Source organism: Phaethon aethereus (assembly GCF_964289735.1).
Source record: "Phaethon aethereus genome assembly, chromosome: Z".
Lineage (NCBI taxonomy): Eukaryota > Metazoa > Chordata > Aves > Phaethontiformes > Phaethontidae > Phaethon > Phaethon aethereus.
Genome location: NC_138577.1, coordinates 58,248,310 through 58,263,183, shown reverse-complemented (window position 1 = coordinate 58,263,183; position 14,874 = coordinate 58,248,310). Strand labels below are relative to the sequence as shown.

The 14,874-nt window shown below is 39.6% G+C and overlaps 1 protein-coding gene across 1 annotated transcript in view; it reads right to left on the bottom strand.

Annotated features, from left to right (window-relative positions):
* The window catches only part of PIGG (phosphatidylinositol glycan anchor biosynthesis class G (EMM blood group)), a gene marked incomplete at its 3' end in the record, with an annotated part of 92,318 nt that overhangs the window by 43,029 nt on the left and 34,415 nt on the right, over positions 1-14,874 (bottom strand). Inside the window, exons 9-10 of the mRNA XM_082013634.1 lie at positions 12,066-12,257; positions 9,113-9,422 (exon numbers count right to left, since the gene is read on the bottom strand). Coding sequence (XP_081869760.1) covers positions 9,113-9,422; positions 12,066-12,257 — 502 coding nt within the window. The remainder of the gene's footprint in view (positions 1-9,112; positions 9,423-12,065; positions 12,258-14,874) is intronic.

Here is a 14,874-nt window from a genome sequence, read left to right as displayed (position 1 = left end):
CATCCCTGGAAACATTCCAGGTTGGGTTGGACGGGGTTTTGAGCAACCTGATGTAGTTGAAGATGTCCTTGCTCACTGTAGGGGAGATGGACTAGATGACCTTGAAAGGCCCCTTCCAGCCCAACCTATTCGATCTATGAAGAGTTCTGCTGTCTCCACCCTTGGAAGTTTCAAGACCTTGAGCAACCTGGTCTGACCTCACAGCTGATGCTGCTCTGAGAATGGGGTAGAACTGTGGGCCTTCTGAGGTCCTCTCCAACATAAATTATCCTACAGTGCTTTGAAATCATAACAAGAGAAAGCTATAAGCCACTTTAAAATGTCACTCAGTCTATCTCGCTACCTAAAGCAAGATGAACCAGATATAAATGATTCTGAAAATGTACAAATCTATTCTGTTCTCCTCCAGTGATAAAAAATACAGAAAGTATAAAACAAGTGTTAAAGTTTTTGAGATTATATTTCCTTTCTCCTTGTCTGCAGATATACTCCTCTAAGGATGGGAACAAAAAACCACAAGACTAATAAATAAGTACACGGAATTTTTGTTCATTTATGCGCTTTCATCCAACGTAATTAAAATATTTTAAGAAATATTTACAGCAACATAATTTTTTAGGAGCTGCTATAGTTAAGAGAAACAACCAAGGTATTTATTTCTATTCTCACTGTATCTGAAGGGCAAGTAGCAATAATAAAGATACAGTATGTCTCTGGGAAGTGACTGATGGGCTATGAGATGTGGACAACTCAGAGCTTAGAAGAAAATAATCAATCATTCAAGCTTGTTGAAAAATTCATCAAGAGGTTCTCATTGCAATAATATCCTGACAAATAAGTAGCATTCTGACTAGACGTAATAATTTCATACCTGTTTGACAATACTGCAGTATTTTTAACTTTGTTTCTTTTCATCGTTTTACACAAAGCAATAAATAAAGCAAAGATCCTAACTCCTAAAACAAGACCAAAAAACTAGTGGTTTTACTCAGCTCCACATAAATAACACAGGACTTTATCCAGCCAAGCTCTGAAAACCTACAAGCATGAAGACTGCACAACCTGTGTGAGCTACCTTTCCCACTGCTTACTATTCACAAAAATCTTGCTAAATGGTCAGGAAAATAAGTTAATGTGTAGTCTTCCCATGAAAGTTACAACTATTTAATAAATTTGCCTTTTAGGTTCAGATGGTCAGAGAGCAGCAAGGGCCAGCTGGTTCTGCAAGGGAAGGTACGCTGGGAAATGAGCGTGAAAACAAGGCAGGTGAGAGCAGCAAGTCAGGGGTTTTGGGAATGCTCAGTGGCATGTCCAGGTCAGGACTGGATCCAAGGACAGTGATCTGGGCCAGATGCAGTCCAGAGATCACACAGAAAGATGTAGTGACAAGGCAGGACCAAGGTTAGGCCAGGAAGCCCAGCCACCAGGTCCAGGTCCAGATCAGGATCAAGAAGATAGGAGACAGGCACAGACATACCTGCTTACACAGCTGTGACACAGCACAGACAGTAAAGCAACAGATTAAAAGCAGCTCCCAAAGGAAAGAAGGGCCTCCTTCTAGCTTTTTTCCTCAACAGCTCCTCTCAGTGAAGGAGATGACCTTGAACTCCACTCAACTAAATTCCTAGATAGGAGATGCACTCAGGGGACTGGCACAGATGACGTGTGGAATGCAAAACCAAGTGTAAGCTCAAGGCATTTGTTTTCAACCCATACTTAATACAGGTTTTTACTACTTCCACTTAAGATCAAAATATTAGCTTCCACATACAGGTGCTTCATTTTCCCCCTCCCCCACTTTCATCAACTATAGCAACTGATTAATGAAAAATAGTATCTGTTCCTATGACTCTGAACACTTAGGATTTTCACAGCTATACTTCCATGAAGTCTTTATGGACCAGACAGTATTTTTTTGAAAGAACACTGCTTCATTCATTAAATATGCTATCCTGAACAAGGCTATTTTTACTCACTATGATATTCAAAAGGCCATCACTTACATTCCACACTTAGCAAGACAGAGTTACTGCTTCTGTCATTACATATCCTCTTGCCTACCAAGATTTAATAAAGGCTCAGCAACATGGGCAAGAAGTTTCATTCTCCTCATAATCACAGCAGGACATGTGCAAAAAGTAGTTCTCTAAATCTCTTTCCTATTTCCAGATGGAAGGGTTTTATATTTAGTTTATATTCTCTTCTCATGTCTCATTTAGCTAGCACAGTTTAAATTTAGCATCCAGTCTGATCTACATGAACAACAAATTTCTTTTTTTTTTCCAATTTCTGTATTTCAACCATAAAGCTGCTATCATTTTTGTATGCTACATTAGATCCAAACATGCTAATAAAGGGTTATCTATCAGATGGCTACATACTGCTGTAGATGGAAAAACACCAAAAATTAAGTGTGCAGCCATTCATCTCTTCGTTAGGTTAACAGTTGGACTCAATGATCTTAAAGGTCTTTTCCAACCTAAATGTTCCTATGATCTTTATGCCTGTCTGGAAATTAAAAATGTAGCACCAGTTTGAACCCAGCCAGTTTAACAGTGGTAGCTCTAGTAACCAGAAAACTTGAGGAAAGAAAGTGAGGGAAGACATTTAAATCTATGCCAGCAGTGCACATCATGCCTAATAATACCGTTCTGCTTCCTTCACATCTCTCTCCTATCATTTAAGCATAGGTATTGCTCACTCCAGAGGTAGTAAACGAATGACTAGCTGGTATCAAGGCAGGCTGAACAAAGTTCAGTACTGAAGTTGAGAACTTGACAGACTTCTCCAACAGAAACAGCTCAGTTGTGCTTCCTTAATGTTTATTCAGTATTTGAGAACAAGTGATACATACTCTGTCTGAAATATAACCCTTTCCTAAGTCAGTCAAAATCTAAGACCTCAGTGTTAATGGTCATGGCCAAGACAGGTAGTTGCTAAATCTGGGACACCTGCAGTTTACTCAGTAAGGATGGTGTATCTTCACTGACAGGCACAGAAGTAAGGAGGTGATCTGAAAGCTGTCACCAAGGAAAGACCTTCCCGTTTTTCCCACAAGGTAAAGGAAAAAGATTAAATGGTTTATTCAAACAATTAAAGTCTGCTATTAAACCAGAAAGCTACATCATGAAAAGTATGAGTACTTTCAGAGTTCCACCTTCCATCACTCAGGTAAGTAAGAGCTGAAAAGAGTACGTAACCACGCAAAACCATCTATGGCTTCTCCTGAGGTCCTTCTTCTACGGTGCTCTTGAGATACACATAAATACTTAAAACTTGAGTGCTGCATCTGTCACAAGAGGTGTGAGTAAACAGGGTATTGCCATGAGAAGAGAGCATTTGTAACACACCTGAAGGGGAGGTTGCCTCTATGTGTTTGGCAGAGGAGGGTCCCAGTGCAGGGGTGGAGGCTAGATCTTTTTCAAATCAGCTACACAAAATGGCATAGAAATTGGTGAGTGTTCATCTGTGGTATATCTGGTATGCATCCTGCACCTATACTTCAGTGACTGCCAGTTAATTACGTTCCTTTAATATATGATTGTCAATTAATTGTGTCACTAATAAATCAATAAAATACTTCAATCCTGATTTTAAGCTACACAAACTGAGCAGTTTTTCTCCTGCAACAAGTCATTCACAGCCCAGACTCTGAACTCAAAGGAAAAGGGAGGAGAGTCTTAAATGTATCCAAGAAAAATAATTACTGAAGCAGTGGTTTTTGTAGGTTGCCAGGTTTTTAATTTTCCTTGGTAACGCAGATCAGAATGCTACATGCTGAGCAAACCTACATACAAAGAACATGAAATTAAACATAATTTCTGGAAGAAGTTTCTTCCATCCTTGGATCTACAGTCCCAGGCTGGATAACCTATTCTCAGCACAAATTGGGAGAAATTTACCAGTCGAAAAGAGAGCATTAATTAGATTTTGAGGGACCTTTGTAGCCTCTGTAATTTTATGACCTACTAGCTCGACCGTTCTGCTTTTCTACACTAATATTTTGCACATCAGATAATTGCTTTCAATACTGAAAGACAAAAAAACCACCACAACCTCTTAAGCCTTGTGTGATTCGATTTGTTCCTTTCCATACCTACAGAACAGTTTTTTCATCAGAGAATAAAAGAACAAAGCTAACATCTGAAGAGTGGTACTTCGGTCAAACTCTTAATCTCCACCCTAGAAAGGGCATCTAATGTACATGTACTTAAACCATTAAAAGAGAACTGAAAACTTGTTCTCTAAGTAGTGGGGGTGGAAGAAAATTCCATCTGTCTTGACTCTTAAAAGCACTTTTTCCCTCAGTAGAATTGATTTCCCTATTTTTGAAACATCTCTAGGTTGTTTTGAAAATAGAAAAAAAAGAGAAATAGAGATAAACAGAGAAAAATAGGCAAAATAGAGAAAGTAGATAAACAGGCCACAATCACAATTTTTTTTTTCTAAAATCCCTCCTGTTCTATTAAAATTCATTTGTCATTTTATTCTGTCCTGGGCATGCTGGATAGGCACACACCTTGGTTTTCCAAGTAGACAGCCAAAAGAAATTTGCAAAGGACTGTTGGCAAGTTCTTCTGAAAGAAGATTTTTTAAAGGGCCCTATGCTAAAGAGAGTTAAGAATTTGTCAAAATTTTTGCTAAGACGTTGCTATATTCGTAAGAATCTCTTCAAAGATGGAGTTTACAGACATGTGATGGGACACAAAAAGTCGGCTCCTTTTCTGGATCTGCTCTATTTTGTGTCTCAGACTTAATAATAAACCAGCATAGGAAACAACACAGGGGAAAAAAAGCTGTGGTCTGTTTCTACCAGAAGTTGTGACAAATAGCTATCACCCTTCATTCTCCAGATGTTACGAGTGAGAGAAGATGCACAAAGACCAATCAAGCAATCTGTGTCACAACAAAGCAATGGAGAATTTCTCCTTTCTGATCTTTGGATGCTGTGATTCAGCAGCACATCTATGTGCAAGAGATTCCACTGTCAGAGATATTTTTTTTTAATATCTTCAAATTTGCTGAAAACTGTATCATGCTGAAAGTTATTATTTCCAAAGGAAATGCATCTAGAAGAAATGTCAAAATTGCCAGTGGGGTGATGGGGCCTGAGTGGATGCCCTGAAAATACAGGATATCCAACAGCACAACATGCAGTTGAAAGTGCAAAAAACTAGTCATTAAAAAGAAAAATCTTGAAACCTATTTCTATGTTCCCACTGACACCAGTATAAAACCACTAAAAAAAACTGGACACATGCTATCAGATCTAACTGGCGCCTTTTTACTGGTCTTGCATAAATACATTTTTATTGGTATAGAAAAAAACCTTTGGCATAACATAGTCAAATGGAAAGAGGGATCATGCTCTTGATAGTCTCTGATAGCTTATTTCTGAAGCACCTGAAGATGTTTTCCAAAGTTCACGGAAATTCTTCCAGAGAAGTTATTCCCCAATATTTTGCAGCACTCAGATCAGAGAGACGCAAGATTTAACTTGCCCAATTACACTTCCACAGCAAATGTACAATTTCAGATATATTATTTCTATTCCATCATATCATATTGGACAAAGATTCATGGGCTACATGCACCTAATGCACTTTCACCTCACAAGAAGGCTTTTAACACCATCTCCCATAACATCCTCACAGGCAAACTGATGCAGTCCAGGCTAGGAAAATGGACAGTGAGGTGAACTGAAAACTGGCTCAGCTGCCGAGCTCACGGGGTTGTGATCAGCAGTAAAAAGTCCACCTGGAGGCTAGCAACTAGCAATCAACCCCAGGGCTTGACACTGGGGCTGATGCTTTTTAATATCTTCATTAATGTTGGGGACAATGGCGAACAGTGGCCCCTCAGCAAGCCTACACACAAGACAAAATTGGGAGGAGTGGCTGATAGAGCAGATGGGTCCGCTGCCATTCAGAGGCACCTCAGCAGGCTAGAGAAATGGGATGACAAGAAACTCACAAAGTTCAGCGAAGAGAAATGTCAAATCCAGCACTTGGGGAAGAATAAATCCATGCTATGGGTCAGGCTGGGGGCTAACCATACAGAAAGCAGCTTGATAGAGATGGACATGAGGGTCTTCGTAGACACCATGCTGTCCATCAGCCAGCCATTTGCCCTTTGCGCAAAGACCAACAGCACCTGGGACTGCATTAGAGACAGCATCACTACATGGTCGAGAGAGATGGTCCACTGCCTCTACTAAGCAGTGGTGAGATCAATCTGGGCTCCTGGGTCCAGTTCTAGCCTCCCCAGCACAAGAAAGACATGGATGTATTGAAGAAAGTCCACTGAAACGCCACAAAGATGATGTTGGGAACAAAGCATCTGTTCGTCTATCTGAAAGAGCTGGGTCTGTCTACTCTCAAGAGAAAAAAGCTCAGCAGGGATCGTAACAATGTGTATAAATACCTGAGGAGAAGTAAAGACAACATAGCCAGATTCTGACCTTTTCAGTCACTCAGTGGTGACTGGCAAAAGGATGAAAAGCAATGCACACAAATTGAAATAAGTAGAAATAAAAGAAGTTCTGTTTAAACACCAGAAAAAGCTTTCTTACTGGGTAGGGTGGTCAAACACTGGGACTAACTGCCCAGAGAGGTTGCAGAGTCTTCATCCTTACACGTATTTAAACTTGGACTGGACATGGTCCAGACCAACCTGATCTGGTTGACCTGCTGTTGGACTTGGGGAGTTGGACTGAATTATCCATGGATCTTCCAGCCTCAACTCTTCTGTGATTTGGTTGTTCTGTGAAATTCTCAGACAACCGTAACAAGAATTCATCATCACTGAAAATGAGTGCTTCATGAAAACATTCAAACCATTCTTTATTAGTCCCTTTTCCATAACTAGGATTCTCTTGCCAGCCTACTCATCATTAAATTTCTGGCAGCTGCTTTTGCTTGGTACCTCAGTACTGAGAGGGCCTTGCCTTCAGCCTCTTGTCAGCCCCACTAAGGGCTGCTCTCAGAAGGCCATAATCAGAGCTGACTGCCTGAACGGTAACATTCAAGACATGCAAAAGCCGTTCAACCAAGAAATGTTCCGTCCTCTGAGCAGAAAATCTGGGTAGGAAGGAATGAATCATCATGATCAGCAATTCCCTATGCTGATATGTACTCTCAGAGCAAAATCAAGCCAATCCTCAATCAGTACTAACAGGATCAGAAACAGAGTAGGGAGTAGCCTACGCTTGACCAGTTTTAACATCCTCAGCCATGCCTCAAAAATAAAGCCAACGCAGGTCTCACCTTGAAATTTCGCAACAGAACCGAAAGGTTCGCCTTCTAAACCAGAAACAACCTGATTCCCAACTTAACAAATGCCCTCTTAAAGACAGTCTGCTACACTTTCCAGCATTATTAGAAGTGGAAAGAACCTCTCCAGCTTTGATGTTAAGGAACACTTTTGTGGAATTGCAACCTTAACTGCAATGCAGAAAACTAAGTTATTGAAATTAGTAAGGCTCCTCAGGAAAGAAAATACCATTTGATATAGTAAGAATGGCAGTTAGTTCCAATTCTCGTTAAGAGACATTGCCTTGTCACAGAATTTCCCTTCAGTCTTAAACTGTATGTGGATCTACTGTGATGCTACCAAAGGTTTTGTAAGCCTCAAGAATCAGGGACAAAAATCCATGTGCATTTTATTGGGATTAATCAACTCAAATGACATTTTTAAATTTGTCAGCGCCAGAACAGTATGTAGGATGCCCACTAACAGACCAAAATCATCCCTGGTATAGGTATCCGATATTTTTAACACTTCCGGAAACCTATATTGAGGGTAAGTTATCAAGGTATCCATCTTTCCCCGATTCTGAAAAAAAACCCATTAATAATACAGTTAGAAACTAAACTCTTCTCAGAACTCAGTAAACTTCCACTCTGAGATTTAGTTGGCATATGCTCTGGTTTTGGCTGGGATAGAGTTAATTTTCTTCTTAGTAGCTGGTACAGTGCTGTGTTTTGGATGTAGTACGAAAATAATTTTGATGACACACTGATGATTTTAGTTGTTGCTAAGTAGTTGTAGTGCTTATACTCAGTCAAGGACTTTTCAGCTTCCCATGTTCTGCCAGTGGGGAGGTGCACAAGAAATGGGAGGGAGCATAGCCAGGACAGCTGGCCCGCACTGGCCAAAGGGATATCCCATACCACATGATGTCATGATCAGTACATAAACTGGAGTTGGCCAGGGCGCAGGAATCGCTGCTCAGAGATGGGCTATTGCTCACCAGGTGGTGAGCAGTTGTTGCATTGTGCATCACTTGTTCTTGTATATTCTGTTGTTGTTGTTGTTATTATTATTTCCCCTTCCTTTGCTGTCCTATTAAACTGTTTTTATCTCAGCCCAGGAGTTTTTTTCCAATTCTCTTCCCCATCCCACCCGGCAGGGGGGGAGGCAAGCAAGTGGCTGCGTGATGCTTAGTTGCCAGCTGGGGGTAAACCACAAGAGCATTTTACAGAATCACAGAATTATTAAGGTTGGAAAAGACCTTTAAGATCATCAAGTCCAGCCATCAACCCAACACCACCATGCCCACTAAACCATGTTCCAGAGTGCCAGGTATACATGTTTTTTGAACACTTCCAGGGATGGTGACTCCACCACCTCCCTGGGCAGCCTGTTCCAATGCTTGACCACCATCTCGGTGAAGAAATTTTTCCTAATATCCAATCTAAACCTCCCCTGGCACAACTTGAGAACATCTTCTCTTGTCCTATCACTAGTTACTTGGGAGAAGAGACTAACACCCACCTCGCCACAACCTCCTTTCATGTAGCTGTAGAGAGCGATAAGGTCTCCCCTCAGCCTCCTCTTCTCCAGACTGAACAACCCCAGTACCCTCAGCCGCCCCTCATAAGATTTGTGCTCCAGACCCCTCACCAGCTTCATTACCCTTCTCTGGACATGCTCCAGCAACTCAGTGTCCTTCTTGTAGTGAGGAGCCCAAAAACTGAACACAGTATTTGAGGTGCGGCCTCACCAGTGCTGAGTACAGCGGCACAATCACTTCTCTACTCACAATGGACAATATTTCTTTCAAAAATTATTCCCCCTCCCACCCTTGTAGCAGGGAGAGTATTTGGCTTACCTGAAAATAGAAGAAAGCTTGGCCAAACCAGTAGTGCATGATAGTAATCTGTGCTGCATCAAATTTCAGAGGTCTCCAGATATATTTTGTCATCATTGTCTGAATCAGCAGACAAAGCACCAAGACTGGTAAATTGTGAGGTCTAAATAGAAGGGCTGCTAGTAGAACCAGTCCACTATAAACTTCCCATAATCCTGTACTCTTCACACTGGAGTCTGCAGAAATAACCTGTGACTTTAGTAAATCTTTAGTGCCAGTGAAGACTATGCCAAGAACAAAGACATAAACAAAACGAGCTTCAGTAATCCCCCTAAAGAGGAAATTAAAAAAAAAAGTTATAATAATTAATAAGTAAAACAGAAAGATGAGCTACTTACTAATATCTATTTCACAGGTCAAAAAGTCTTTCAAGAGAAGTGCAAGACCAACGCAGCTCTGCCAAACAGGTTAAATTCTAAGGCTAGTACCAGCCAATTTCATGAGAGAGCTTTCTCAAATACAAAAATCTCAAAAAATGGTTCATACTCAAATTACAGCACCTCCAAATCAACTTTAGCAAAGAAAACAACTTGTGCTAAAAACTAAACTAACCAAAAAAAAGTATATGTCAATTAATGTAACCAAAATAAATTTATGTTATTACTGTTCAAAGTCTAGATCCATAAATACATTCATATAAATATGCCATTTATATACCATAATTAATTTTCCCCAAAATACTCCTTAGAGTGATACGGAAACTTTATTTCAGGAATTAAATTGACTTAAAAATGACTATTCCCTTTAAGCTGTTCTGTGATTTTTTCACAACACATTCACAGAAACGTGTTTCTTTTTAGCCAACCAAAAGATAGTGATAATATTTGAAGATACTTATTTCGGTCTGAAATTTCTGCGTACTTCAGACATTTTCTCACCTTATACAGCTGCACAGATATACAGATATGCTGGTTTATACCAGCATATTTTTTTCATTTTCATTGATGCAAACAATCAAATGAGCAAACAACGACTGAAGCCCACATGTTAGCATGAGCAGCTGCTGCAAGGGACCATGCTGGAAACCCTGCGCTGGCCTGTACTGTGCTCTGTTGGGCGTTATGACAGACATAACGTTCTGACCTGGCAGGAGTACACACATGAGTTTCTTTTGGTTGTGGGTTTCTTCGGGTTTTTTTACATAAAATAAAAAGCACCATCATATGAGAGGGAGGCAGAACCTCTCCACGGTTAGGTCCTCTGTGCCACAGCAGCGTGCTATGGGAAGATTCATCTGCGGTTTGTTTGATGCTGCACAAAAGCACAGTTCCCAGCATCTGAAGGCACTCGCTACTTATATTCCTCTTTTTACTCTCTCTTATGAAAACAGCTATTTTATTACACATTTGTTGTTGGTCTTTTCTTACTGAGATCTGGAAGGAGCCCTGCACCACATTTCCCACCCCAGGTGCAGAACACATGCTGACACAAAGGTCAGAATCTGCATTTGCTAACCCTACCAGCTTTCACCAAACAGCTTACACAGAGGATCTAAAGGGTATATAGCTTTGAAACATGACCATAACTTTTAAACCAGTATATAATCAGAGATATATAAAGGTCTGACATAATTCAAGGAAATCACCATGTTCACTGTTTATTTAAGGTGAAATAACACAAAAAGCCTGTATCTTTCTTGTTATAATTGCAACCAATATGCTGACTATAGAATTAACAAGTTCCCAGTAAATGCTTTGCCTTTAGTCTGTAAGTACTCCATTTATTTCTCTAATTGCATTTTACTTGCAGGTCATTTGCTGTATTTAATGTTCTGTCCCACATTGCAATATTTTTCATCTTATTGCAAGGAGAGTATTCTTCTCCAAGGATTCTACTCAAACACAAAGCAAAACCAGAGGTCACACTCAGAAATCAGGCATGTTTCAAAGACAGAGCCAAATCCTTAAGACTAAATACAAATTACCATTACTTTTGCATCCAGCAGAACTAGCGCACAATGTTAAATTAACCCTAGTATATTAGTGTAATGTCCTAAGATCTTCCCCTGCAGGGTTTTTTCCATCTCTGCACATCTTGTGAATCTCCGTCCCCTGATTAAGAAGCTCCAACAGAAACCATCTGTGTCCATATCAAACTCAAAATGAGTGCGAGAGAAAGTTCATTACACCCAGAAGACAACTGTTTAGTTACGACTTTTCTTCCATGATCCCTTCCTCCTCATCAGATGTCCTAACTGACCCTGGAAGTTTTCGGCAGCTCTCTGACATGTAGAAAAACTTGAGGCTGCAGAATGAGGTACAATCCAACAGTAAAAAGAACTTATAAGAAAACTAAAGCTACTTAGCTACATTCCAAAAGTAGCTTTGGTGAAAGAGCTAATAGCTTCCTTACAGTTACAGAGTAGTTCTGTAAGAAACTTAACAGCCATGTAGAAGTCCTTAGTATGCATTGTGCAGCACAGCCTAGACCTCAAGAAGGATTTGGTTCCATCTTGAAAGGCCATACATTACAGAACACTCACCTGCAAAAGAAAAATATGGAAAAGCAACTCTCCCAATTATTGCCTAAGCGTTTTTAAAAACTAGGAAGTAACTAAATGAGCTTGGCATGCACTCTGTTAAATGTGGCAAGTCCATCTAAAACAAGAGGAGGTGGTGCATTTGGAGTTTCTTCAAAAACAAATGGCAAAAATACAGGGTATGACTATTAGATTTTCCTCATATGAATTCTTATCTGACTGGCTTCCAATCTGTCACAGTCGAAAGACACTTCATGGGGCTCAAAATTATACACACACCACAAAAACTGAGTGCTGGCCACCTACAAAATAGAGCTTTATTACTAAGAATGTGATTCCAGCCTAGACATAACATTCCCTCCCACCTCAACCCCTGATATCCAAAGTGTTAACACCTCTCTAGCAATAGATTTACATATCTGCTGATTAACTTACTTTGAAATATCTTTGCTGTCATGTTGCCATGGAAATATGACATTTCCAATAGCTGCCCGGTAACTGTAGACTCCCAGGAGCCCAAGTGCCATAGCAATTTTTGAAACCAGGGAGCATCTTCTTTGAACCAGAAAGAAGATCATAAGTAGGGAGACTGCAGCCAAGAAGGAGAGTTCAGATTTATGTTCAGAGCTGGGTGAAAGAAAATGCCAAAAAACAAACAAAGAAACAAAAACTTCAAACCATTGTAATTTCTGCTAAACACATTTGACAGAGCCTTAGCTACAGCACTGTATTTCCAAATTAATCACTGCACTGACATCTGTTATAAACTTTCCAAGAGGTGTGGTAAAATATTTTAGTACTTTTAGAAAAGTGCTTTTATTAATGAGCTTTCTAGTCAAGCATGCATGTTTAAAAGTGTAATTATTGTGTTCCATCATATGCTAGTTATTCTGATAATTATATGAAAACTGAGCTGCATATTGCATAATGGAAAAAGGTCTAATGCTTTTAAACTGGGGTTTTGTTATTTATTCATTTTGAAGCAGTGCATTTTGCTTTTACTACAGCTTTTCATTTTCTAGCATAAGGCAGAAAAGATTTTTGCTCTATAGATTAGAACTATTCTCTCTTTTTAAATAACTGTGTATGTATTTGATTTGTTTAATTTTAGACATACAAAGCATTACCTAGCCAAAATGACCAGAAATATACTTACATAGTTCAAAACATACCAAAACATATCAAAACATATTAAAAACATACAAACACATTAGCACAATATGACTCCCTTATGCAACTACAGCACCTCATACCGGATCAATATACACAAGAGATAAAACACAAAATTTGCATCATGGCCAAGAAGATTACAGATACAGTTTGTTTGTTCCCCTGCATCCTAAATAGGTAATACTCATTCCAGAGTCAAAGGCATTTCGTTGAGCTTGCTGCCAACGATCTGTATTTAAATCTACAGTGATATCAATTAGCACAGCAAAATATAATGGGGTAAGGTAAAGATCTGCTCTCAATCCCTACAGTACCTAACTATGCAATTTCAGGAAGCCCACTGTCATTCAAGAATTGCTAACCCTTGCCTACTGCAAATATTTCCAGTATCCCAATGATGTAGAACAACTAATTTTCTTAGATTTACCTTCTGTTAAGAGCATCACGTAGAGTGTGAGAGCCAAGGGCTCCATCTTCTGTCTTCCACACTTCAAAACCCCATGATAAAAGATCGTTACCTTCAGCAAACTGACAGTGAGCCTAGGCTGTTATCTGCATTAACTCCAATCATGCTTATGAAACTCCAGTTTCATGTTTGATTTAATCTAAAACACAGTACTTCAAACAGGTTTACTTTCCTATTCCCTAGTATATGCTTTATCAGGAGTTTGACCAATAGCTGTTTCAGCTCTTGTACTTGGAAAGTCACAGTGGAAAGGATATGGGGCAGAAAAATTGGCCTGTTAGTTCTCCCTTTCAGGAACCAGTCAAGCACTTCCTACAACTTAACAACAGTCCCAAGAGATGCACTGCTCACTGCAAGGCAGTAGAGGAAAGTTGAGAGGGGTAAGAGCTAGAACACTATGGGAGAGAAAAATGTAGCTGATGTTCTTCCCTTACAGGAGAAGATAGCAGAAGCAGAAGATTACTGCAGCAACCTGTGAAGACAGTGCACACACCACCTCTTATGATCAACACATAAAGAGCTAATTTAGTAGCCACTGTATCTTTCAAATGAACCTTTGTGGAAAATTTTAAAACCTTTCAGGCAGTACTCTCCTTGGCTGCTCATCGTATGAGAGTGAGAAAAAACTAATCAAGGATAAATAACAGCACATCATCATTATCTTTGTCTATCTAAAAAAGTCAATGCACTTCTGTTAAGAGACTCTTGCAGGTAAATCTAACATAGCAACACATAAAAATTAAAAAAACATTCGTACTTGTAAGAAGTAATTGCTGGTGCGGTATCAAACTCGCTAACAGCTGCGATTTCCTACATTTAACATTTGAAATCATACTCTAACCCCCACAAAGAGAAAGAATATTCTCAGAGAAGGCCCAGTCAACAGCAAGGGTATGTTCAAAGTCATGTGCACATCAGTCACTAATTGTGCATTCTTGACCAGGGCGGTTTATATCCAACTCACGTCCAGGTTTTCTGTCCTCTGTGATTTCTGTTTTGGATTTTTTTGAACCATGTAATTTTGTTGCAAAAAACCCTGCTCCAGTGTTTCATCGAGTTTGCTGAAGAAACTATAAATGGATTTATAGCAAGTGAAACCAGGTCAGCATAAATGACCTACAGTTTCAAGGTTGTCCAGTTAAGGTTCTTACAGTTAGGCAGCTAAGTACATACTAAATTAGCACATATTTTGAAAAGGGACTGTAGCTGCTCAATATAAAGTCTAGCCATTTATCATCTTCCCAATGCTGCTGCTTCTCATCACTTCTCTTCAAGCCGATGCGGTTATTGACAGCTTCATCCCTTCTACAGTGAGCCATGTAGCACCTCTGACACCTTCCAAGTATCAGCTCTGACGAAAATTAACAGCCAAATGAAGCTAACTGAATACCAACTAATTAAGAAGAAAACCTGACTTCCAGGCAAATTTACAGATTGCATGTTCTCTCTTTCTTTGTAGCAGGTTTTGCAGAGTTTCTCTACAAATAACGAAGAGTATTCTTATTTCAGTACTGTTGAATGCATCCCTAGTAGCCAAATTCAACACACTACAGGTAGGTTGATTTCTGTGTTTTGCTGCTTAAGTTTTACCATGCACAAACTTGCAAA